This window comes from Pituophis catenifer, unplaced genomic scaffold (assembly GCF_029215685.1).
Source record: "Pituophis catenifer annectens isolate HBS135680 unplaced genomic scaffold, rPitCat1.0.hap2 SCAF_9, whole genome shotgun sequence".
Classification (NCBI taxonomy): Eukaryota; Metazoa; Chordata; class Lepidosauria; order Squamata; family Colubridae; genus Pituophis; species Pituophis catenifer.
Window position 1 is genome coordinate 7,207,810 of NW_027256889.1, and position 26,048 is coordinate 7,233,857.

General features: G+C 43.3%; 2 protein-coding genes across 3 annotated transcripts; one reads left to right on the forward strand and one right to left on the reverse strand.

Moving 5' to 3' along the window:
* The first annotated feature begins 266 nt into the window (after positions 1-266).
* On the forward strand, positions 267-6,279 carry LOC139321056 (chemerin-like receptor 1). Of its 2 annotated transcripts, none has more exons than XM_070949668.1 (2): positions 267-326; positions 5,023-6,279. In XM_070949668.1, the coding sequence occupies exon 2, from the start codon at positions 5,063-5,065 to the stop codon at positions 6,098-6,100; it is 1,038 nt and encodes a 345-aa protein (XP_070805769.1). In that variant the 5' UTR covers positions 267-326; positions 5,023-5,062; the 3' UTR covers positions 6,101-6,279. The 2 variants fall into 2 exon arrangements, with proteins under 2 accessions (XP_070805769.1, XP_070805768.1); XM_070949667.1 differs by lacking the exon at positions 267-326 and adding an exon at positions 2,132-2,172.
* Positions 6,280-10,359: 4,080 nt separating this feature from the next.
* Positions 10,360-11,424, reverse strand: LOC139321382 (chemerin-like receptor 1). Its single transcript, XM_070950064.1, has one exon. The coding sequence runs from the start codon at positions 11,422-11,424 to the stop codon at positions 10,360-10,362; it is 1,065 nt and encodes a 354-aa protein (XP_070806165.1).
* Between the last annotated feature and the right edge of the window lie 14,624 nt (positions 11,425-26,048).

Consider the following 26,048-nt stretch of genomic DNA (forward strand, 5'->3'; position numbering starts at 1 on the left):
AATTGTTTTTTTTTTAATATTTGTACTGCATGTTTTTTAATTCTGTCTGTACACCGCCCTGAGTCCTCAGGGAGAAGGGCGGTATAGAAATTCAACAAATAAATGAATAAATGAATAAATAAATAAATAAATAAATAAATAAATAAATAAATAAATAAAGACATCAAAATTTTGCCTGTGATGAAGTAATAGGAAAGGGGTGGGGAAAAATGAACAATTACTTTCAGCTCGCATCCATCTAGCATCAGTTCTGTTTTCTGGCTTGCTATCAGAAGGTCATAGCTCCCAGGAGGAAACGAAGCAACAGGGTACTTCTTTACCTTAAGGTGAGAAATATTTCTTTTTATGTGATTTTTATTAAAGTTCTTTTTTTAAAAGGAAAATAAAAAGTAAGAGGAGCAAATATAAAGGAAGCAAAAGGAAGAATTCAAAGGGAAAGTGCGAGAAAGGAGGGAAAGTACAGGAAAGTGGAAAAGAAAGACCGACAACACAAAAAAAGTTGCTCTTGGTCTTCTTTATAGCTGTTATAATGATAAATTTGCCTTTTACTTTATGGTAAATTTACGGTACATGGCTTTTTATGATTTATCCTATAAACATAAAACGTAAGTTCATTTTTCCCCCTATTTTATGCAAAAAGCCAATAAGGGGTTTTCCAGTCTGCTATCTATGTAGAAGTTGTTTCTTCTCTAATCAAAGAAGTTAATGTAGCCATCTCAGCAAGTGCTATCATTTTCACCCAATCTTTCCATCTTTGTATGGACAATAATCTCGAGGCAGTTAACATGCACAACAACAAAATTCCATGATTGAGGTAACAGAATAAAAGAGTCGGAAGGGACTTTGGAGGTCTTCTAATCCAACTTCCTTCTCATGCAGGAAATCCTACACCACTTCAGACAAATGGTTGTTCAATCTCTTCTTAAAAACCTCCAGTGTTGGAGCACCTACAACTTCTGGAGGAAAGTCGTTCCACTGATTAATTGTTTTCAGTGTCAGGAAATTTCTTCTTGGTTCCAGATTTATTTATTTATTTTATTTTATTGAATTTATATACCGCCCTACTCCTGAAGGACTCAGGACGGTGAACAGCCATAGAATAAAAAGCCATTTAAATACAAAATTTAAAATAAAATAAAAAATGAATTAAATAATTTGGCTGAACAAATTTAAAACCCCAATAATTTAAAAACAAATTTAAAATTTCCATTTAAAAAGGGGAAAGGCTTAGGTCAGGCCAGCTTGATGAAGCAAGAAAGTCTTGAGCGCGCGACGGAAGGTACACAGATCTGGGATCCTCCGTATCTCCGGGGGGAGCTCGTTCCAGATAGTAGGTGCCCCCACAGAGAAGGCTCTCCCCCTGGGGGCCGCCAGACGACATTGCTTGGCCGACGGCACCAGGAGGAGCCCCTCTCTATGGGAGCGTACTGGTCGGTGGGAGGCTATTGGTGGTAGCAGGCGGTCTGGTAGATAACCAGGTCCTAAGCCTGGTTAGATTGGTTAGATTGGTTCTTTCCTTTATGAGTTTCCATCCGTTGCTTCTTGTCCTGCCTAGAGGTTCTTGGAGAATAGCTTGATTGCTTCTTCTTTGTGGAAGCCCCTCATATATAGAAACACTGCTATCATGTCACCCTTAGTCCTTCTTTTCACTACACTGGACATACCCAATTCCTGCAAACTTTCTTTATATATTTTAGACTTCAGTCCCTTTCTGGGGTGAAGGACAGTTAAACGTTTTCCTTTAGAAGTGGGGTCTTAGACGATAACTTGGAGTGCCGTAGCACTAGAGGAAAAAAGAGAGGCCATCAACTTAAATGACTAAATGCAAATGGATTTCACACAGCGCTTTTCAGGAAAGTAGAGAAACCACAGCTCAGTTGCGGTTCCCTACTAACAAGAGGACAATTCTGGACTTTTTGCACATAACACTGTGAACTGGTTATATCAGTTGTATCCACAGGCTATTCTACCCAAGCTGGCATCCCTGATCTAAAGGTAAAGGTAAAGGTTCCCCTCGCACATATGTGCTAGTCGTTCCCGACTCTAGGGGGTGGTGCTCAACTCCGTTTCAAAGCTGAAGAGCCAGTGCTGCCCAAAGACGTCTCCATGGTCATGTGGCCGGCATGACTAAATGCCAAAGGCGCATGGAACGCTGTTACCTTCTCACCAAAGGTGATCCCTATTTCTCTACTTGCATTTTTTTACCTGCTTTCGAACTGCTAGGTTGGCAGAAGCTGGGACAAGTAATGGGAGCTCACCCCATTATGTGGCACTAGGGATTTGAACTGCTGAACTGCTGACTTTTCGATCGACAAGCTCAGCTTCTTAGCTATTGAGCCACCGCGTCCCTTATCCCTGATCTAGAAATGCCTTGAAAGCCAACATCCCACGAGCTAGGAAATATAACCAGTGTTCTGATGGGCCAGGATGCATTTATCAGATTTGTATGGACCCTGGTGGGATGAAGAATAGTTTCCAAGTATGACAAGATTTGGAGAGAAAGAATGAGTAATGTTGGTTTGGCTACACTTGTTCTTTCTCGTGCCTTTAATTTTTTTAATTGGATTAGATTGGGTCTTAATTTGATTGGTCTTTTCTTTGGTCTTTCTTATTCCTCTTTTGTGCTCTGCATGACTAAAACATTAAACAAAATTAAATCTCAGATATAGCAATAGCACTTAGATTTAAACTGTATATTGCTCCATATTTACGAGACCGCCTTCTGCCACTGGTAGCCTCCCACCGACCAGTACGCTCCCACAGAGAGAGGCTCCTCAGGGTGCCGTTGGCCAAACAATGCCGGCTGGTGGCCCCCAGGGGAAGAGCCTTCTCTGTGGGGGGACCTACCCACTGGAACGAGCTGCCCCCGGAGATACGGCGGATCCCGGATCTGCGCACTTTCCGCCGTGCCCTAAAGACGTTTCTGTTTCATCAAGTCGGGCTGACCTGACCTAACTTTTTAAAATTGTTTTAATTTTAAATTGTTTAATTATGGGTTTTAATATAGGGGTGTTTTAACTGTGGGCCAAATTAATTTAATTGGATTTTAATATTGTTTTAAATTTTATATTTTTTGTATTTTATCTGCTGGCAGTTCACCGCCCCGAGTCCTTCGGGAGAAGGGCGGTATACAAATATAATAAACAAACAAACAAATATAGTGCTTTGCAGGGTGGTTTACAAGGTCAGTATATTTTCTCCCCAACAATCTGATCCTCGTTTTACCAAACTCTGAATTAACCTTCATATAAGTTCTCCAAGTTCCAAAATGTTTACTACGTTCCCTGGATGTGTCTTCATCACCTTCTCCTTTTTTCTCTTCGCATCTCTTAGAGAAAGAAACTTAGGAAGGATCTATTCCTGATGGGTCAAACAGTTAAAAGTGACCCCTGGAAATTTATACATTCAGACTTGCAACGATTCTGTCGGGTAGCTTTACGATCAAATATAATTTGTTTGTCAGGTTCCATTTCCTGTCCATTTTACCTGGAGGGCTGATAGGGGATGCTTGTATTTGTTCAGCCTCACGTGATTTTTGGCTTTGTGCTTTTTCTTAGCAGGCAGGAGGGTTTCCCCTCTTCCCCATTTTTGTTTGATGCTTTTCAAAGCAAGTGGTGTTGCAACAAGATGACCAAGTGGTTTCTGGCATTGAAAAGATTTCTCAACTTCCTTCCTGTTCAGCTCTTTCCTGTATGAAGGGAAATGTAGGAGGCGGAAAATCATTATTTCCTGTTTTGGCTAAGATCCCCCCACCCACCCATGTATCCTGCCTTGACTTCATCCTACATCATTTCATTCTATGACCTGCTTTACCTTGGCAAGGTTGCCCTGGTTGACTTTGGATTTAAAGACACTGACTGAAGAAGTGATGTCTTGATGTTGAGAAAGAATCTGAGGAAATCTCTTTGACTAATGGCCGTCATGTTTCCACAAGCAGGAAAGGGGAAGGAAGAAGGAAGAAGAAGATGAGGAGGAGGAGGAGGAGGAGGGAGGGAGGGAGGGAGGAAGAGGGGGGGATTGGACTCAAAGGCCTTTGAGGTCTTCTAGTCCTATCCCCTGCTCAAGCAGGAGACCCTACACCATGAAAGGTATAGAAATGTCTCCTGCTTGTAGCACATATCTGGTGAAAACCGACTCTGAAATCTCTCGCAGTTTTCACCTAATTAAAAGTAAATGTTTTTCTACTTTCTCAAAACGGTCAGTCACGTGGTCCAATCATGGTGCAGGCTGGCATCTGGGCAGCATTGCTCTGCCTTCCTCCAACCAAGTGTTAGAATGTCCTTGGTTCCCAAGAGAAAATATTTTGTTTTGGCTACAGATTCCCCTCTATCTCAACTCCCCCCTCCCTATGTGGTACCTCGCTCAATAGTAGCAACTGTGAGAGGGATCTTGGAGTCTTAGTGGACAACCATTTAGATATGAGCCAGCAGTGTGCAGCAGCTGCCAGAAAAGCCAACACAATTCTGGGCTGCATAAATAGAGGTATAGAATCAAGATCATGTGAAGTGTTAATACCACTTTATAAGGCCTTGGTAAGGCCGCACTTGGAATATTGCATTCAGTTTTGGTCACCACGATGTAAAAAAAGATGTTGAGGCTTTAGAAAGAGTGCAGAGAAGAGCAACAAAGATGATTAGGGGACTGGAGGCTAAAACATATGCAGAACGGTTGCAGGAACTGGGTATGTCTAGTTTAATGAAAAGAAGGACTAGGGGTGACATGATAGCAGTCTTCCAATATCTCAGGGGCTGCCACAAAGAAGAGGGAGTCAAGCTATTCTCCAAAGCACCTGAGGGCAGGACAAGAAGCAATGGGTGGAAACTAATCAAGGAGAGAAGCAGCTTAGAACTAAAGAGTAATTTCCTGACAGTGAGAACAATTAATCAGTGGAACAACTTGCCTGCAGAAGTTGTGAATGCTCCAACACTGGAAATTTTCAAGAAGATGTTAGATAACCATTTGCCAGGTCAGCTTCAGGGTTGACACACATCAGCTCACCCATTTCTGTGTTTTTGCTTTTAGGAAAAGGAGCAACGTTCATCGGTCTCTATCAGAAGAAGAAATGAGCAACGCTGCTCTGGAAGATTCAGTCTCCAATAATGCTACTATTATAGCGTATGAGTATTACGATGATGACGATCCAATCTATAAACTGGAAAAAGCCATGCACATCATCTCCATGGTGATCTACAGCCTTGCGTTTGTGCTGGGGGTCCTTGGCAACGGGCTGGTCATCTTCATCACCGGCTTCCGAATGAAGAAGACGGTCAACACGGTCTGGTTTCTCAACTTGGCCATTGCGGACTTCGCCTTCACTTTCTTCCTTCCCCTGAGCATCGCTTATTTAGCCCTGAGATTCCACTGGCCCTTTGGAGGGTTCTTGTGCAAGTTGAACAGCACCGTGGCCTTCCTCAACCTCTATGCCAGCGTTTATCTCCTCATGGTCATCAGCATTGACCGTTTCTTTTCTGTCTGGTATCCAGTCTGGGCTCAGAATCACCGAACACCTCGGTTGGCTTCTTTTGTGGCTTTGGGTGTGTGGATTCTGGCCTTGGTGTTGTGTTCTCCAGTTATGTATTTCAGGCAAACAGCACCACTTGAAGGAAGCGAGGATCATATTAACTGCTACACCAATTATGGTAACCCGGAGATGCGAAAAATCAGACATCATGCAACAATCATCAGCCGGTTCGTCTTTGCCTTCGTCATTCCTTTCACTGTCATTCTTGTCTGCTACGGGGCGATCGTCTTGAAACTGAGACGCAATCAGTTGTCTCAGTCTAACAAACCCTTTCAGGTCATCACCGCAGTGATTGTTGCCTTTTTTGTCTGCTGGTTACCTTATCACATTTTTAGTTTCCTTGAGTTAAAAGGACATTTCGAGGTGGTGAGGATCGGTGTTCCCCTGGTAACAAGCTTGGCTTTCGTCAACAGTTGCCTCAACCCCATTTTGTACGTCTTCATGGGCCAGGATTTCAAAAAGAGACTGAGACAGTCCCTCTTTTCTGTATTTGAGAATGCCTTTACTGAAGAGAACAGCCAGACTGTATCAACTAATAAGACTAAATCTTCAATGGAGACCCTGTCCCACATGCTCTGAGTCCTGCTGAGATCTTGGTTCTCAAAACCCCTCCCCATGCTAGGTTGACAAACAAATCCCTTCTGAATCTGCCTTGCATTGCTCAATTGCCCCATCAGCTGAAGAGGTTCCTTGCTTTGAGGTTTGAAGAACCCATCACAAAACCAACTGGCCGGATGTACCTTTGCAATAGTGACAAATATCTGTAGCTCAGGTGTAGGATGAGGGTGAAAGGTTTGTTTGTTGTTTTTTTAATTTGATTTATATGCCGCCCTTCTCCGGAGACTCAGGGCGGCTTACAATGCGTTAAGCAATAGCCTTCATACATTTGTATATATTTTATACAAAGTCAGCTTATTGCCCCCACAAACTGGGTCCTCATTTCACCTACCTTAGAAAGGATAGAAGGCTGAGTCAACCTTGAGCCTTGGAGAGATTCGAACCAGCAGAAATTGCAGGCAGCTGTGTTAATAACAGGGTGCACTAAACCCCTGTACTATCAAGGCTCTTGATAGTTCATTCTCCAAGCTTGTGGATTGGTTTCTGAACATTTCATTACCAAACTAGTTAACATCTCCAGCGAAGTTTAGGGAATGGTACCTTAGCATGTAGCTAATACAGATGTTCTGTTAATACATTTCTGTAATCCTCATCTGGTTCCCAATGAAAATAGGTACCATATTTTTCAGAGTATAAGACGCACGTTCCCCTCCCCCCTAAAAAAGGGTGAAAATTTGGGTGTGTTTTATACACCGAATGTAGCCAAAAATGTGAGGCACGGAGGAGGCGATGGTCTATGGCAATCCGTGCAGCCTGGAACAGTTGATTGGGGGTATTTCGGGAGACCGATCCACCCACCGATCAGCTACTCATGCTGAATCAGGCTGCAATAATGTGCTGAAGCTGACCTGGCTGTTTGCTATTTGCTGCAAGGACTGTCAGAATTTGCAGCAGCAAGCAAAACACAAGCAGAAGAGAGGAGTTTCAGTTTTAGTTTCAGAGATCAGCACAGCATGCAGCTTTAGAACAATCAACCTAAGCCACACCCAGGCTCCTTGCTGTCTCCTTCCTTGTTGCTCACACAGCAAATACTGTTTCCGTTTCCAAACAGTTTCACACACTGACAGGACGCTAGCCAGATGAATACTGATGGATGCCGGTAGATAGAGGCAGAACATTTTTTTTTCTTATTTTCCTCCCCCAAAACTAAGGTGCATCTTATACTCCAGAGCGTCTTATACTCCAAAAAATACGGTATATGCATTTTCATGAAAACCCACAGATCACAGTGGATTTCAGTTAAAACCCTTTGCAATCTGATCATCAACATAAATACAATTACTATGTTGTAAAATAACTTAGGAAGCATGAAATGAGCGGCTTGCTTGCTCTCCCACATCCACGTATTTCTCATGTTCAAAAATATCCTTTCATCTAATTGTAGAGTTGGAAGCCTTATCAGCATATGTCCCTATCCCTCTTCATACATTCCCAGATTCTGCTTGAGAGACTTCTAGGACTTATTTTCTACCGATAATGACTTTTGCTCGCTTTTGCTATAGATAATTGCTTTCATTGCTGTAACTTTGAACAATTGCTAAACAAATGATTGTATGTTAAGGGCTACTTGTAGTGCTCCTCCGAAGGAGTTTTGGATAAACATGTTCTTTATAGAATAATAATAAAAAAAATAAAGCACTTCTGCCTCAGCTGTTTATCAATAGCACCTCAAATGTGAGGTGGTACCCTCACAATTCTTCAAGATGACGGATCAGTTGAGTACAAAAGTAAGGGGGGCTTCCGATGTGGGAGATGTCCACAGACTCTTAAGTATCATGCTTTCTCCTGATCTTACCCTGTTTTGGCTCAATAGAAGATTTGTTGCATGTGAGGATGGATTTTCAGTGGCAAATTGAGGTGGGCTTGTTGTTTGGGAGGGACTGTACTTGGGTCAGATACTCATCAGATACTCTACTTAGTATTTGAACAGGTAATGGAGGACATGGACACTTGGAAACTGTCCATGTAATAAACACACACGCACACCAGTAGTGAGTTTCAAATCCCGGTGCTACCAGTTTGCTATCAGTAGCGTGCGGACGTGTGGGCTCGCTTTGTGAGTGGCACTTCTGTGCATGCACAGAAGCTTTTGTGCATGCACAGAGCATTTTTGATGATATCTGGGCAGGTGGGCGGAGCCTCCTGCCACCACCACTACCGGTTTGCTCAAACTAGGGTGAACCGGGAGCAACCCAACACTGACACACACACACAAACACACATACTGTACAGTATCAGTGGTAGAATTTAAATTTTTTTACTGCCGGTTCTGTGGGCGTGGCTTGGTGGGCGTGGTGTGGCTTGGTGGGTGTGATAGAGAAAGGATACTGCAAAATCTCCATTCCTACCCCACTCCAGGGGAAGGATATTGTAAAATCTCCATTCCCACTCCACTCTGGGGCCAGCCAGGGGTGGTATTTGCCGGTTCTCTGAACTACTCAAAATTTCCACTGCCGGTTCTCCAGAACCATAGAAAGTAGAACTCCGAGGCAGGTGTATTCTTCAAGGAATACACTCCAATTACTCCAATTTATTGGACACATCATATTAGTACAACTGGTGAAAATTGACTCTGAAAGTTCTCGCAGTTTTAAAAAGTGAACGTTTCCCCTTTCCCCGAATTGCTGGTCACGCTGTCCAATCAAGGTGCTGGCTGTTTGTTTACTTCACTCCTCCTCTGATCAGCCATTTGTGAGAATGTCCTTGGTTCCCACAGGAAAACTTTTTGTTTTGACTACAATCCCCCAACTATCTGGTTCCCCCCCTCCCTGTCCCTTCTTCTTGCTTATGGCGACTCTGAAGCCTCCAAGATGGCCTCCGCCAGGTTCACTTCAGGGTTGACATTGTATGTGTGTATACACCCCCCCCCCCCCACACACACATACAGAGGCCTACATGTATATGGAATTACTTTTTCCGGCATCAGAAAAACTGGCTTTCCCATCTCTATATTTTTCCAACAAATCTTTATTTTCAAGAACATATGCTAGTGATAATATAGAATCAATGATGTCCGTCTTTTCAGATTTCCATTTGGTCCAGGTGTACACCATGTTCATTTTAGTTAGTAATAGCTAAATGTTTTCTGACCCAGCTCTCAAACATGACAAACCCTTATTAAACAAATATTCCCTTTATTAGGAGCGCCAGCAGCCCTGGCAAAAAGTCTCTCTCTCTCTCTCTCTCTCTCTCTCTCTCTCTCTCTCTCTCTCTCTCTCTCTCTCTCTCTCTCTCTCTCTCTCTCTCATCTCTGCCCTCTGCTTTTTATCCCCAGAGCTAGAATGGGGCTTCACTAGCAGTGGTGGCTCTTCTGTCCCAAGGATCGGCCCATAGATTTCCACTGCTCTCCTCTTCTCTGCTTTCTGCGCATCCACGTGTCAGGCACTGGGCCCAGCTGTTCCTCCTCTTCCTCATCAGCCACCTCCAGATCTGGGGGCTGTTGACTCTCCATCTGAGAAGCTCAAGGTTGACTCAGCCTTCCATCCTTCTGAGATTGGAAAAACGAGGACCCAGATTGTTGAGGGGAATAGGCTGACTCTGTAAACTGAAGTGGTATATAAGTCTAAGTGTTATTGCTACTGCTATTAAACGCAAGATGGAAAGGTCCTTTGAAATATGGAAACAAAATTATTTTGCCATCAGAGCACCCTGTCTCTTGAAAGTCCATGAAACCCACAGCTGCACATAACATAAATTTAGCTAATTACAAATTACTTTGATGAAAACAAGCAAACACATAGAATTATATTACATAAAATTTATCAGGGGGGAAAAAGTAACCGACCTTTAAATAGTCTTAAACTTCCTAATAGACTAGAAGTCGGACCAACCCTAAATAAGGAAGCAGGAAAGCAATTATAAAAGGTAATCATTATCCTATTTTTACAATTCTTTTTCATAGCTGGTGAATAAGATTATCAACAGAAATTAGAATACACATGATACGTATTATACAATACATGTTACAAAAATAGCGATATGAATAATAGAAAAACCAACTCTATCCCAATGAATTCATCTCCTAGAATTTAATGCTTTAATCGCCGAAGAGGTTGTAGAAAAAATGGTTTTAAAAGTAAAAAAAAAAAAAATTGCCCACGCCCACCCAGTCACATTACCCCCCCCCCAACAAGCCACGCCCACAGAACCGGTAGTAACAAATTTTAGATTTCACCACTGGACTACAGCTATAGGCCTGTTCTCAGTAGAAGAAGAATAACTCACACTATACTGGATTCCCCTATTCCTGAAGTGGAACCAGAATTCCTATTACTTGAAAAAGAGGACGTGGTCCAGTTTTCACTAAAAGCACTTTTGAAGGCTGAGAGGAAGGAACGCCAGCTAATTTTTCTACAATCTGGACCCACGAAAGCATATAGGAATGGATTGAGGCAGCTGTTGAGGCACACCAGACCATTAGCCAATGGCATCCCAATATCAATGACAACTCTCATTTCAAAGCTCTCATCAACCAAGTTCTCTAGAATGGAGAAGAAGTGGTGAGGGAACCAACAGCAGAAGAATGCTACCACTACCATCACGATGATCTTGAAGGATCTACCAAACTGACCAAAGAGCTTCCTTCTGAGCTTAAAGACAATGATGAAGTAGCAAGCCAAGATGATGTTGAAGGGGATGAAGAACCCAATTACAAACTCAGTCACCACCATAGAAAGATGGGACTTGTGGCTACTGGCTTCTTCCAAGCCAAAACTATAGGAGCACTTTATAGAGTCGTCCGTATCATATTCCATGTCCCGGAAGTAGAAATAGGGCGTACTGAGTCCCAAGGCCATCATCCAGATAAGGACAGCTATTATGGAAGCCAGCCGAAGGGTACGATGGTTCAAGGACCAAATGGGACACCCTACAGAAACACAACGGTCAACACTGATGGCTGTCAAGAAGAAGACGCTGGCAAACATGTTTAGGAAAGACACCATAGTGTCCAGTTTGCAGAGTAGCCGCCCAAGAATCCATTCATCGAGGGCAAAATAGAGCAACTCTGAGAACAGAGAAAGGTCATAGATGAAATCAGCCAGAGCCAAGTTGAGATACCACATGGTGGTTACGGTCTTCTTCATTTGGAAACCAGTGAGGAAGATGACAAGGCCATTGCCGATGGTCCCGAAGAGTAAAGTGGTGCTGTAAATCACCATGGAAACCACATGCATTATGCTTGAGGTTTCAATATCACCATACAAAATCTCAGAATCATTCCCGCTGAAATTATAGGTGTCAGTCTCAAAGTAATCATTATATGGAGCAGAAATGAAGGGATCCATCCTTCTGAGGTTCAGTCTTTATTCTTCTTCTGACCCTAAAAGATAAAAAAAAAGATATTTCTTTTGTGTGAGAAGTGAGCAGAGAGGAAGAAGAAAATGGCAGTGGAGTTCTGATGGCAATCTTTCAGAGTTCCATGGCCGAAACCTAATTTCATATTTCAAAAAGAAACTTTTGGGAATCTATGTATTTATTTATTGAATTTCTATAGCCAAGCCTCTTAATGAGTGACTCATAGGCAGTATTCATCCTAAAAACATAAAACAATAAAGTAATTAAAACAATACAGAATCAAAATATACGGTTGCCAAGTAAAACTATTGCCATAAATGTTAATATAGCCAAGAAACGGGGCCCTTAACACATTCAGGGCCCAGAACAGAGCATATTTAATTTCTTGGATACTTCTGACATGTAAGTCATTCATGCACAGACTAATATTTAGCGTAGAACTCAGTGACTGTGAATTTAAAGCATTTAGACCTGAGGTTCTGTATCCAGACCCAGGAACTTCCTTCTGGGGAGTCCAAGCAATAGATCTTTTTTCCAATGTTCCTGATGTTCAAGATATTAGTTCCAAATTTGAACCTTGGTAAAGCTTTGAGAAGGGGAAGGCATCTTTCCAGGGCAATCAGAAAAAAATATATATTCAAGAGTGAAATGAATATTCTCAAGTTTTTCAAAAGAGCCAACTCATCAGTCTTTCGCTGCCCAAATAGAAAGATCCTGGGGCACCTTAAAACTGATCGTATTTATTATCTCATAAGGTTTTGTGGAACACAGCAATCACTGTGATCCAAGAAAACTGCAAATAGAGTTATCCTGGGACCATCAGTTCTGTCTGATAAAAGTGGCACAGATAAGCTCAGAACTTCAACAGCTCTCATTAGGACTTTGCCTGCATGATTTATTGCTATTATACAGCACCATCGGTGTCTACCCAGGATCTGTAAATCTGCATTTCTTCACTACATCAGAATCAGAATAGAGCTGGATAGGACCTTGGAGGTCTTTTAGTCCAGCCTTCTCTGCTCAAGCAGGAGATCCTATATTATTTCAGACAAGGGACTGTCCAGTCTCTTCTTAAAAGCCTCCAGTGATGAAACATCCACAACTTCTGAAGGCAAGCTGTTCCATTGGTTAATTGTCCTCACTGTTAAGAAGTTTCTCCTCAATTCCAAGTTGCTTCTCTCCTTGATTAGTTTCCAACCAGTTTCTTGTCCTGTCCTCTGGTGCTTTGGAAAATAATTTGACCCCCCACTTCTTTGTGGCAACCTCTCAAACACTGGAATCTGCTATCACGCCCCCTCTAGTCCTTCTTTTCTCTTGACTAGCCAAACTCAAATCCTGCAACCATTCTTCATATGTTTTAGTCTCCAGGGTTTTGTCCTATTTCTATCACCACTTAGCCTGGTCCTTCAATCTCATTCAAAACTCCTAACTATTCTCTATTTCTATTTCCTAATACAACGCTTAAATTCCAGGGCGGAGTACAATAACTTCTACATTCCAATTTGATGCCAGCTGGTTTAGATGTTTTGGTGCTACACATCCAAAAACTTTGGGGAGAGGCAGATGTAGCTGGGGTGGGGGGGTGTCAGTATGAAGCACAGTATGAAGTCATGGCTTCATGAATAACAGAACGTTGCGTAGATGACAATTTGGCAGATCTTCTCTCTCTCTTTTTTTTAAATCAAGTTTTATTGGTCCCTCCCCCCCCCCACATTCACCCACAGAGTATTGGCCATAACATATCTTATACAATTTATCAAATTCAAATACATTTTACTCAATTACAATTTTTGCCACAATTTTCTTGTTTTCCCTTTTTTTAAATCACACCTCAATATTTCTTTGCTTACTTATATAAACAACATCTTCATTCGCCCTCAAATTCTAATTTTTGCTGCTTATTTATATTTATTCTCTTTGATTCTTTAACAATTCATTCTTTATCTTCTCCATTTCTGCAAACACGGGATCTTTAATAGATGGAAAAACTGCAGCCCCCAAAGAACAGCATTAAACTCAGACAGCGTGCAATCAGAATAACAGAGTTGGAAGGGACTTTGGAGGTCTTCTAGTCCAACCCCCTGCTTAGGCAGGAAACCTTACACCACTTCAGACAAGTGGCTATCCAGTCTCTCCTTAAAAGCCTCCAGTGATGGAGCACCCACAAATTCTGAAGGTTGATTGTTCTCACTTTAAAAAAAAATTCTCCTTGGTTCTAAGTTGCTTCTCTCCTTGATTAGTTTCCATCCATCGTGTCTTGTCTTGCCTTCGGGTGCTTTGGAAAACAGGTTGACCCACCCCCTCTTCTTTATGGCAGCCCCTCAAATATTGGAACACAGCTATCATGTCACCTCTAGTCCTTCTTTTCTCTAGACTAGCCAATACCCAATTCCTGCAACCGTTCTTCATTTCTTTTAGCCTCCAGACCTCTAATCACCTTTGTGGCTTTTTTCTGCACTCTTTCCAGAGTCTCAACACCTTTTTTTAAATAATACGGTGATCAAAACTGTCTTTGTGGATTACATCACTTGCTGAGTCATAAACCATGGTTCAGTAACAACTTCAACGCCATTCCCATAAAGCACAAGGGTTCCAACTGAACTAATCGCCTCAGGCATGGTGCGTGAATCAGTTTTTACATTTTTAAAAAATCATGATTGAGATTACTCACCCTGTTTTCAGGTTCTAAGAAGCTTGGCACCCCCTGGTTTACAGTGCATAGCATGAGACTTGCGAAAAGTTTCCATCTAGTTACTGCCAGTCTTGGTTATCAATCTTATCGGTCTTGTCTACCACAGAGAGGCTTGCTTGGCCCTATCAAATAACGGCTCTGAAGAACACAGTCCTTCTCAGTCTGGTGAGAACTGGATTTTCTGTTATTCTGCCAGCTGCCAAAAAAGCCAACACAGTTCTAGGCTGCATAAACAGAGGAATGGAAACAGGGGTGGTAATCACTTACTTTCCTTACCAGTTCGCAAATCTGAGTGTACGCGCCCCGTCCATGCATACTCTCGGCCTTCTGTGCATGAGCTTTGGTGGCACGCATGCCTTCCACGCATGTACCCGGCCTCAAAAACATGCCTAAATAGGATGGCATAGAGCCGCTCAGGTGGGCGGGCCACCTGTGATTTCTGCTACCGGTTTGGGTGAACTGGTCCGAACCGGCTGAATACCATCTCTGGATAGAATCAAGATCACGTGAAGTGTTAATACCACTTTATAAGGCCTTGGTAAGGCCACACTTGGAATACTGCATTCAGTTTTGGTCACCACGATGTAAAAAAGATGTTGAGACTCTAGAAAGAGTGCAGAGAAGAGCAACCAAGATGATTAGGGGTAAAGGTAAAGGTTCCCCTCACACATGTGTGCTAGTCGTTCCTGACTCTAGGGAGTAGTGCTCATCTCCATTTCAAAGCCAAAGAGCCAGCGCTGTCCGAAGACGTCTCCGTGGTCATGTGGCCAGCATGACTCAACACCAAAGGCGCACAGAACGCTGTTCCGTTCCCACCAAAGGTGGTCCCTATTTTTCTACTTGCATTTTTTACGTGCTTTCGAACTGCTAGGTTGGCAGAAGCTGGGACAAGTAACGGAAGCTCACCCCGTTATGCAGCACTAGGGACTCGAACTGCTGAACTGCCAACCTTTCAATTGACAAGCTCGGCGTCTTAGCCACTGAGCCATCGCGTCCCTCTATGATTAGGGGACTGGAGGCTAAAACATACGAACAGCTGCAGGAACTGGGTATATCTAGAAGGACATGAAAAGAAGGACTAGGGGAGACATGATAGCAGTGTTCCGATATCTCAGGGGCTGCCACAAAGAAGAGGGAGTCAATCTAGTCTCCAAAGCACCTGAGGGTAGAACAAGAAGCAATGGGTGGAAACTAATCAAGGAGAGAAGCAACTTAGAACTAAGGAGGAATTTCCTGACAGTTAGAACAATTAATCAGTGGAACAACTTGTCTCCAGAAGTTGTAAATGCTGCATCACTGGAGGTTTTTAAGAAGAGGTTGGATAACCATTTGTCTGAAGTGGTGTAGGGTTTCCTGCCTAAGCAGGGGGTTGGACTAGAAGACCTCCAAAGTCCCTTCCAACTCTGTTATTCTATTCTATTCTATTATTTTATTCTAGAGCTAATAGTTGTGTAGTTAGTTGTGTATCTTGTTTGGACTGTCTTGAAGAGCCAACAGCGATCTAAGGAAAAGGCCTCTAACACTCAAAGAGATGCAACATGGGGTATCAAACGGTATAGCAATGGGATATAAATTCCATAAATCTATATACCATTGTTGCAAGAGAGCAGGAGGCCTCCAGTCCTGAGAGATGATGATTGTGTCATCTACGTTTCCTGCCATCGTGAGTCATGTCAGCACCACATCTTCCCCCCTGCCTGCCGTGATATTTTGATGCACAGTTTGCCCTCTTTCCATCTGTCCAACACATCAGGATCCTCAATCTTTCTAGCCACTGAAGTGGCACATGAAATGAGACCGTTGAAAATTATCTCGATCTCCTATAGGTCTCCCCGCCCCCCCTCTCTCTCCCTCCTTCCCTCTCTGTCTCTGCCTCACTCTGTCTCTCTCTCTGTGTTTCTCTCTGCCTCTCTTTCTCTCTCTGTGTGTCTTTGTTTATCTGTCTGCCCCTCTCTGTCTCTGTCTGTCTGTCTGTCTGTCTGTCTGTCTGTCTGTCTGTCTCTTTCTCTCTGCCTCTCTCTCTGTGTCTCTGTCTCTCTCTGTCTCTCTGTGTCTCTCTCTTTCTGTCTCTCTCTCTCTCTCTCTGGCTTTTCTGCCCAGTTCTGTGGTTGAGATTGAGAAGAATGATGAAGGTCTTGGACCAGGAGTGGAGAGATCCAGATTCAAGTCCATCATTGGCCACCAAAACTATATGGCTGATTTTAGGCCAGTCATTCAACCGGTCACTTAATGACCATTCAAAGTTACAATACACTTTCCCCAGGCTACGTACGATCTAGATTTGAAGTTATTTTGACCATTCCCTCACCGAATCACATGACTGAATATGGGGTGCCCGCATGTACAGCTTTTTGCCGCATCTCGTGGTCATGTGACCATTATTTACAATGGGGGTTTTTTTTTGCCAGAAAATGTTGTTGCTTCCAGTTTTCAGCAAAAAAAAAAAAAATCCACTTTTTGCAGGTAATGAATCTGCTTAAGGACCTTGACCTTGCTTTTATGACCATTGTGTTCACTTAACAACCATTGCCAAAAAGGTCATAAAAATCAGGTGCGGTCATGGGATGTCATGTAATGATGACTTGATTTACAGCCATCACCCCAGACTTGATTATGATCATAAGCCAAGGTTTACCTGTAAGGCAGGGGTGAAATCTACTTACCTGCCTTACCAGTTCGGAAGCGCATGTGCCGTGCACGTCACATGCGCATGTAGACCTTCTGCGCATGTACAAAACCTTCTGTGCATGCACAGAAGGTAAAATACACATTACTTCATGGTTAAAACCGGGTGCCGAACCACCGGTCAAGATTGCTACCGGATCAGGCGATCCGGTCCGATCCGGGAACATTTCACCCCTGCTGTAAGAGGCACCTTCATGCCACGCCCTCTGATCTGGGGGGGGGGAGGCACCCAGCCAGGGAGGACATGTCCCCCAGTCCCCCTTCCTTTGCACATTAGCAAAAATCAAAAGGCACCCTTAGAAATCCGAAAAGCCTCCCCTCCTCTGAATCCATTTTCATCCTCTTTGCTTGAGGCTCAAGGTTCTTGCAGATCAATCCATCTGGAACTGGAGGGGACTCAGGAAGAAGTAACCTGCCCCCCCCCACAAAAAGATGAGAATGGCACGCCTCATTTGCCTCCCATCCCTAAAGCAGCTAAACTCAGCAGGAAATGATAGCAAACGTCAGCGTAATGGCCTCGCTGATTGTGAAAGAGCACCGTCACAGCCTTATTCCGAGAAAATACAGCCGACAAAGAGAAGTCGTATGTTCTGAAAATCTTTTTGCAAGCGTTGTGGAAGCTAGAAGCCCGAGAAGCTGTGACTTCCACATCACCAGCTTGACTGATGGGGCGCTGGCGTCATTTCTGCTGCCGTGGACGTGATGGTCCCTGATCAGCTGCAAAATCAGCCCATCCTGGCTGAAATTTGTTATGCGGTTTGATTCCTAATTGGACAGATTAACAAACTCCTGTGTCTCTTTCCAAAGGCCACTGACAGTCCAGTGTCTGGACATCACTCCTTTGACGTCTGCTTGAGGACAGAAATGTCTCCTGGGTTGTTTGTCTGCAGCGAAGTAGTTTTTCAGAAGCGGCAATTTTCTTCGTACCATAATAGGCAATAATACGTGTGCGCTAACCAACGCTTTACACTCAATCTAAATCATTCTAAACCTGACTGTAAAAAAAATATGATTTCTGTAATAGAGTTGTCAACGTCTGGAATGTTCTACCCAATTCAGGTGTTTCAGCTACAATTTTTCACAGTTTCAGTCACAAATTGACTTCCGTGGACAGAACAGAACAGATTAACAGAGTTGGAAGGGACCTTGTAGGTCATCTAGTCCAACCCTCCCATCCCCGCCCAAGCAGGAGACCCTACACCAGGGGTGAAATGCTCCTGGTTCAGACCGGATTGCCCGATCCAGTAGTGATGGCGGCAGTTGTTTGGAGAACCGGTAGCAAAAATCCCTGCCCCCCTCCCATGCCCAGCTGAGCCGCGTGATCATCAGAGGCTTTTTTTTTTTCTTTTAAAAGCATTTTTTCTACAATCTCTTCGGCTGAAAAAATGCTTTTAAAAGTAAAAAAAAGCCTCTGATGATCGTGTGGCTCAGCTGGGATCATCAGAGGCTTTTAAAGGCATTTTTTTCTGCAACCTCTTCAGCCAAAGAGGCTGTAGAAAAAAATACTTTTAAAAGCCTCTGACAATCCCAGCTGAGTTGCCTGATCGTCAGAGGCTTTTAAAGGCATTTTTTTCTGCAACTTCTTCAGCCGAAGAAGCTGTAGAAAAAAATGCTTTTAAAAGCCTCTTACGATCCCAGCTGAGCCACACGATCATCAGAGGCTTTTAAAAGCATTTTTTCTGCAACCTCTTCGGCTGAAGAGGTTGTAGAAAAAATGCTTTTAAAAGAAAAAAAGCCTCTGACGATCAGGCAACATAGCTGGGATCATCAGAGGCGTTTAAAAGCATTTTTTTCTACAACCTCTTCAGCCGAACGGGTTGTAGAAAAAAAATGCTTTTAAAAGTAAAAAACAAAAGAAAGAAAGAAAGTTGGCCACGCCCACCCAGTCACATTACCCACCCCCCTCCACCAAGCCACGCTCACAGAACCGGTAATAACAAATTTTACATTTCATCCTTGCCCTACACCATTTCTGACATATGGCAGTCCACTCTCTTTTTGAAAGCTTCCAGTGATGAAGCTCCCACAACTTCCGAAGGCAACTTCTGTCCCATGGGTTGATTGCTCTCACTGTCAGAAAAATTCTCCTCATTTCCAGGTTGAGTCTCTCCTTGATCAGTTTCCATCATACCTTACATCATACTTAAGTGGTCAGTAGAGGGGGCATGCAAAAATGTACTAACGTCCCTATCGTTCCTGTCATTGTATTTTTATTCTTTTATTCTTGTTCTCGTTTTTGCTTGACAAATTCTACTAAATAAATAAAGAAATAAACAGATTTTTTTTATCTGTGACTTGCACAACTGAGATATCACTCTCTTGGTCTCCTTTTTGTGCACCGGGGTCTGAAATGATTGCATTCTTTTATAATCATCTGAAGTTGGGGGAAGAAATCCTATCTCCCAAAAGTTCCTGACTCCCATCATCGGGGAGAAATGTATATTTTTATGCTCCAGTCTCATCAGCATGGGGAAACGTCTATTTTTGCATACATACATGCAACATTTTACACTTCAGGGATAAGCAGCATAATGCCAAATGCAGAAGGGAGACAGTCAGCTAAAGAAATGAAAAGCGTGAGATAAGGAGAAGAAACGGAAACAGGGCTTTGTCTAGAAATCTATCAGCTTGTGTTTTCTTTTTTCTGAAAGCAAAATATTATCATTAAATCGTTATCTGCTTTGTGTTGGCCACTGACTGAAGGAGGAAAAAAAAAAAAGAATTAAAAACCCAGTGGCTGGCTCTCAAAATTAGACCCACGGAAATCAATGGACATGAGGTTAATTCTTCAACTGAAGACTTGTGCAACTGCCCGCAAAAGTCTCATGGTAGAAAGTTTTGTCCCAGCGGTGGTCATAAACTGAGGACCACCTGTAAATGTTAATGGTCTAGGACAGGGGTCTCCAACCTTGGCAACTTTTAAGACTTGTGGACTTCAACTCCCAGAATTCTTCAGCCAGCAAAGTCTTAAAGTTACCAAGGTTGGAGAATCCTGACCCAAACCTTACCGTTTTCTTCAGCTAATTTGCTGACTTGGCCACCTGAAATTCAAACCCGCATTCCCTTATGGCAGGAAGTGGTTCTTGCAGAGACTCCTTGGAGCCGGAGTGGTGTCGTGCTTCACCGCAAAAGCCAGATTGTCTGCTTTTTGCATGTGAGTCCCCTGCAGGGAAAATTTCCAGCAACTTAAGCAACTTGTACTTTCAACTTTTGTACCCTAGAAGGGGGTACAAAAAGGTAGAGCTAGAGGGATTAGGTGAGCAATCCTTCTGAGGTGTCAAGAGCCTTTCCAAGAATGGGCATAGTGAAAATAATAATAATAATAATAGCAGTAGCAATAGCACTTAGACTTATATGCCGCTTTACAGTGCTTTTACAGCCCTCTCTAAGCGGTGTTAGAAGAATTATCCTTCTGGGTTCAGCTCCAAGTGGGGAAAAAGACACTGGAAACATGGAGACTGTTTGGAAAGATGGTTTAATGGTGGATAGGATCACGTGGTTTGAGTTCCTGAACAGAAAAGGGGGGGGAGATCCTGCGAGTCCCCGGGTTTTATGCCCTCTCTGGCTTTGAACTCTGGGGCCCAGAAGGAGTATCCTGATTGGTTGTCAGACTCCCAGGGGGTGGGGGTCTTAGCTAGATTTGCTGGCTGATGTCATCTTCCCAGGTGCCATATGGGGAGTTTCTATTTCTGGATGAGTCCTATTGTGTTAGTTTCTGTTGCTAGATGGGTCCTATTGTGTTGCAGATGATGGTCCATTGACAAAGATGGGAGGGAATTGAGTTTCTGCCTCTGGCCCATTGACAAAGGGTGGGAGGGCAAGAAGATGGGAGCTGCTTCGTCTTTAAAACATGCTTATCCATTTCTCAGCCAGGGAAACATAATATTCTGCCTTTTTAATATTTCCTAAAATATTTCATTCTTCTAAGAAAGGGGCAGGTGCTAACTTCCTACAATGGTTTACAGAGTCAGCCTCTTTTCCCCAACAATCTGGGTCCTCGTTTTACCCACCTCGGAAGGATGGAAGGCTTGAGCCTCATAAGATTTGAACTGCCAAACTGCAGGCAGCCGGCAGGCAGCAGAAGTAGCCTGCAATACTTAGAGACTTTCTTTTAGTGGACTGACTAAAATAAACAACAGCTAGCATTTTGGTGTATTTATTTTCCAAGATTTGATATACCGGGAGTAACTCCTTACCTTCTTAAAAATAAACCTAACCGTGGGACTCATCATAAATCCTTTTTGCTGGGCTGCATTGTGTGATTGGGGGGAGTGTCGAGAACCCCTCTTAAATGTGATTTTGGAAATGTATGTTTATTTGTTTATAACATTTCAGACGGCGCCCAACTCTAATTTTAAGTTCCAATGATGTTTTCCTTTGACCCGTGCTGAAATAAGATTCAAGGGCTACCCTAAATTAAACATACATTAGGCAGGGGGCTAGGCAGCAAAACAGATTGCGTCCCCCAGTCCTTTGTTTAGAAATGTTGGGTAGATTTTCACACGTTCAAAAGATGACAATTTGACAGATCTTTTCCACTTCTGCAGACACAGGATCTTTAATAGATTTAAGAACTACAGCCACCAAAGAACAGCATTAAGCTCAGACAGCATGCAATCAGAATAACAGAGTTGGAAGGGACCTTGGAGGTCTTCTAGTCCAACCCCCTGCTTAGGCAGGAAACCCTACACCACTTCAGACAAATGGCTATCCAACATCTTCTTAGAAACTTCCAGGGTTGGAGCATTTACAACTTCTGGAGGCAAGTTGTTCCACTGGTTAATTGTTCTCACTGTCAGGAAATTTCTCCTCAGTTCCAAGTTGGTTCTCTTCTTCATTAGCTTCCATCCGTTGCTTCTTGTTTTGTCTTCTGGTGCTTTGGAGGATAGGTTGACCCCCTCTTCTTGGCGGCAGCCCCTCAAAATGTTGGAACACTGCTATCATATTAGGCAAAGAGACGGCGTGCAAGTTTATTAACCATTTTAGAGAAAAACAGATTACAGGTAGTCCTTGGTTTAGGGCCACAAATTGAGCCCAACATTTCTGTTCTTAAGTGAGACATTCGTTAAGTGAGTTTTGCCCCACTTTCTTCCCTCCGTTGCTAAGTGAATCACTGCAGTTGATTTTTTTATTATTATTATTATTTTTATATGCCGCCCTTCTCCGGAGACTCAGGGCGGCTTACAATGCATTAAGCAATAGCCTTCATACTTTTGTATATTTTATACAAAGTCAGCTTATTGCCCCCACAAACCGGGTCCTCATTTTACCCACCTTAGAAAGGATGGAAGGCTGAGTCGACCTTAAGCCTGGTGAGTATTGAACTCGCAGTAATTGCAGGCAGCTGGATGTTAAATGCTGCCTTAGTAGGAGGCATTAGCCTCCTACGCCACTCAGGCTCAGTTGATAAGTGAGTAACCAGGTTGTTAAGTGAATCACTGTCCGTGATAAGTTAGTAACACAGTTGTTGAATGAATTTGGCTTCCCCGTTGACCTTGCTTGTCAGAACGTCTCAAAAAAGACACAGCAACAGTCATAAATATGAACCAATTGCCGAGCCTCTGAATTTTGATCATATGATCATGGGGATGCTGGTTTAAGTGAACAGATTCATTTAACAACCGTGTTACTGATTTAGCAAGTGCAGCAGTGGTGGGTTTCAAACATTTTTACTACTGGTTCTGTGGGCGTGACTTGGTGGGTGTGGCATGGCTTGGTGGGCGTGGCATGGCTTGGTGGGCATGGCAGGAGAAGAATATTGTAAAATTTCCATTCCCACCCTACTCCAGGGGAAGGTTACTGCAAAATCCCCATTCCCTCCCGATCAGCTGGGACTTGGGAGGCAGAGAATAGATGGGGGCAGGGCCAGTCAGAATTTTTACTACCGGTTCTCCAAACTACTCAAAATTTCTGCTACCGGTTCTTCAGAACTGGTCAGAACCTGCTGAAACCCACCTCTGAAGTGCAGTGATTCACTTAACAACTGTGGCAAGGAAGGTGCATCAGGATGCTCAGATACAATGGCAAACAGTAGCCTGGCACAGTAGCCAGATGCTTGGGATGATTGCATAGAGCAAGTACAGTCGTGGCCAAAATTGTGAAAACCTTTTGGGGGGAAAAGTATATTTTTGAGGTTTGATGCTAATAACATCACTTTTTTTTTTTTTTTTGGAGTTTCAAGATAATCCTATTCCACTGCTGGAATGGCCTGGGAATAGCCCAAACCTTCACCCAATTGAAAATCTATGGAGCCGACTAAAAAAACTTGTTAGTCAGAAGCGACCCAGCAATAAATCCCAGTTAATAGAAGCAATCCTTCAATCTTGGTTTCACATTATAACAGCTGCAGAACTCAAAGACTTGGTTCACTCCATGGGAAGACATTGTAAGGCCATCATTCATGCTGAAGGTTACCCAACGAAGTATTAACTGACATAGTGATCATTTTTGTATATCTCATTTTTTTCTACCTGTTTCTCTTTTCTTCTTTATACTGTAACTGCTATTCTGGTAGCAAATCCTTCATAAAAGTGATTGCATTACACTCTTGATTAAATGATCTTTCCATTGATATATAATTTTATGGTACTACTCCCCCCCCAAAAAAGTGGTGTTATTAGCTAGTTTTAGAAAATACACTTTTCCCAAAAGGTTTCCACAGTTTTGGCCATTACTGTAACGTTTTTAAACAGAATCATAGAAGTGCAACGATCCATTATAATGTTTTCAGCCATAAGATGGCGTTATACACCCAGTCCTGAGAATAGTCCATCTACATCACTGTTTTTCAAACTTGGCAATTTGAAGAACTGTGGACTTCAACTCCCAGAATTCCCCCCCCCCCTTTTTTTTACACCATCATGAATTTGAATGGTTGCTAAACAAGGCAGTCGGTAAGCAAGGACCAGCTACAGATGAAGGAATTTGCTAGGCTTGCTGTACTAGAGAGTATCCGAAAACTTCATAATAACTAAGATTAATAAGATACCCTTGAATTAAAGAATGAAAAAAAAACCCTTACCTATTCAGACTGGTTGTTGTCTAGTATAGGTAGTCCTCGAATTATGACCATAACTGAGCCCAAAATTTATGCTGCTAAGCGAAACATTGGTTAACTCAGTTTTGCCCCATTTTATGACTTTTCTTGCCATAGTTGTTAAACGAATCATTGTGTTTGTTAAATTAGTTAGAGTTAAGTGAATCTGGATTCCCCATTGATTTTGCTTCAGTGGTGGGTTCCTCCCAGTTCCGCTGAGCCGGTAGCAGTGACAATATGACATCACCGAACCGGTTCTGCCCCCCCCCCCAATCTATTGCTATTCTTACCTTTTATTTGGCCCCACCCCCAATCTATTGCTGCCTCCTGAGTCCCAGCTGATGGCTAGAGGGGAAAAAACTGTTTAAACTCTTACTGAGGGGCTTCAAAGGGCCACCCTACAGCTGATCAGTGGTAAAAGAAAACAAATGAGTAGACTGGTGCCTGCAAAAATACATGAGTAGACGGATGCCTGCAAAAATAAATGGGTAGACCGATACAGCTCTGCAAGCAGTTAAAAGCCTGGTAGACCAGTACCTCTGCTAAATCCTAAATAATTGTCACATGACCATCAAGCCACGCCCACAAAATAAGCCACGCCCACAGAGCCGGTAGTAAAAAAAATTAGAACCCACCCCTGCCTTTCTTGTCAGAAGGTAGCAGAAGTCACATGACCCCAGGACATTGCAACCGTCATAAATATGAACCGGTTTGCCAAGTGTCTGGAGTGTGTAACACCAGACTTGACACTAGAAGGCAAAATCATGAAAATGCCTCTCACTTACTTTGGCCATGTCATGCGGAGGGGATTCACTTTGGCAAATGTGCAAAGAAGAGCAACTAAGATGATTAAAGACCCGGAGACAAAAATCTACAAAGAATAGTTGCAGGAATTGGGTACGGCTAGTTTAGAGAAAAGAAAAACCAGGGGGGACATGATAGCAGTGTCCAGTATCTCAGGAGCCATGGTGGCGCAGTGGTTAGAGTGCAGAACTGCAGGCTACTTCTGCTGTCTGCTGGCTGCCTGCAATTTGGCAGTTCAAATCTCACCGGGCTCAAGGTTGACTCAGCTTTCCATCCTTCCGAGGTGGGTAAAATGAGGACCCAGATTGTTGGGGGGCGATAGGCTGACTCTGTAACCCGCTTAGGGAGGGCTGTAAAGCACCGTGAAGTGGTATATAACCCCCTGTTTTCCCAAAAATAAGACCTAACCCAAAAATAAGCCGTAGCATGGGATTTTTGTGTGCCTAATATAAGCCCTATCTCCAAAATAAGCCCTACTTAAGAGCCTGCGCAGCTGCCCGCTCACCCATTCCATCTGGCTGACTCTGAAACCACTTAGAGATGGCTGTAAAAGCACTGTAAAGCGGTATATAAGTCTAAGTGCTATTGCTATTTGAGAGGCTGCCACAAAGAAGAGCGGGTCGAGCTATTTTCCAAAGCACCTGAAGGCCAGACAAGGAATAATGGATGGAAACTGAAAAAGGAGAGATTCAAATTTTCTGACAGTGAGAACAATCAACCCACGGAACCTTGCCTTCAGAAGTTGTGGGAGCTTCATCACCGGAAGCTTTAAGAAGAGATTGGACTTCCATCTGTCGGAAATGGTGCAGGGTCTCCTGCTTGGGCAGGGGGTTGGACTAGATGACCTACAAGGTCCCTTCCATCTCTGTCATTCTGTTATAAGGCAGTTATGTTTGGAAAAGTTAGCAGTAAAAAAAAAAACCAGGCCAGGAACCAGTGTCCAGCCACCAGAACAGAGTGGGTGGACCATGGGTGGGTTCTAAATTTTTTTACTACCGGTTCTGTGGATGTGGCTTATTTTGTGGGTGTGGCTTGGAGGTCATGTGACTAGGTGGGTGTGGCTAGCTGGTCAGAGTCATTTCTGGAAGGTCCTCACACTTACGACCAGTCCTCGTACTTACGACCCAACTCATTTGTTTGCTTTTAACACTGATCAGCTGTAGGACGGCCCTTTGAAGCCCCGCGGCAAGAGTTTAAACAGGTTTTTTTCCCTCTAGTCATCAGCTGGGACTCAGGAGGCAGCAATAGATTGGAGGTGGGACCAAATAAAAGGTAAGAATAACGTGGGTGGGGGATGGGAGGGCGGGGGGGAGAACCGGTTCGGTGACGTCATATCGTCACCGCTACTGGCTCGGCCGAACCGGACCGAACCGGGAGGAACCCACCACTGGGCTGGA

What these genes read in the sequence shown, in the direction of transcription:
- LOC139321382 (XM_070950064.1), bottom strand. Translation starts at nt 11,424, where the DNA reads ATGGATCCCTTCATTTCTGCTCCATATAATGATTACTTTGAGACTGAC.
- LOC139321056 (XM_070949667.1), top strand. Translation starts at nt 2,132, where the DNA reads ATGCCAAAGGCGCATGGAACGCTGTTACCTTCTCACCAAAG. An exon ending in CTGTTACCTTCTCACCAAAG is followed by an intron (nt 2,173 to 5,022) that starts GTGATCCCTATT and finishes TTTTGCTTTTAG; the next exon opens with GAAAAGGAGCAACGTTCATC.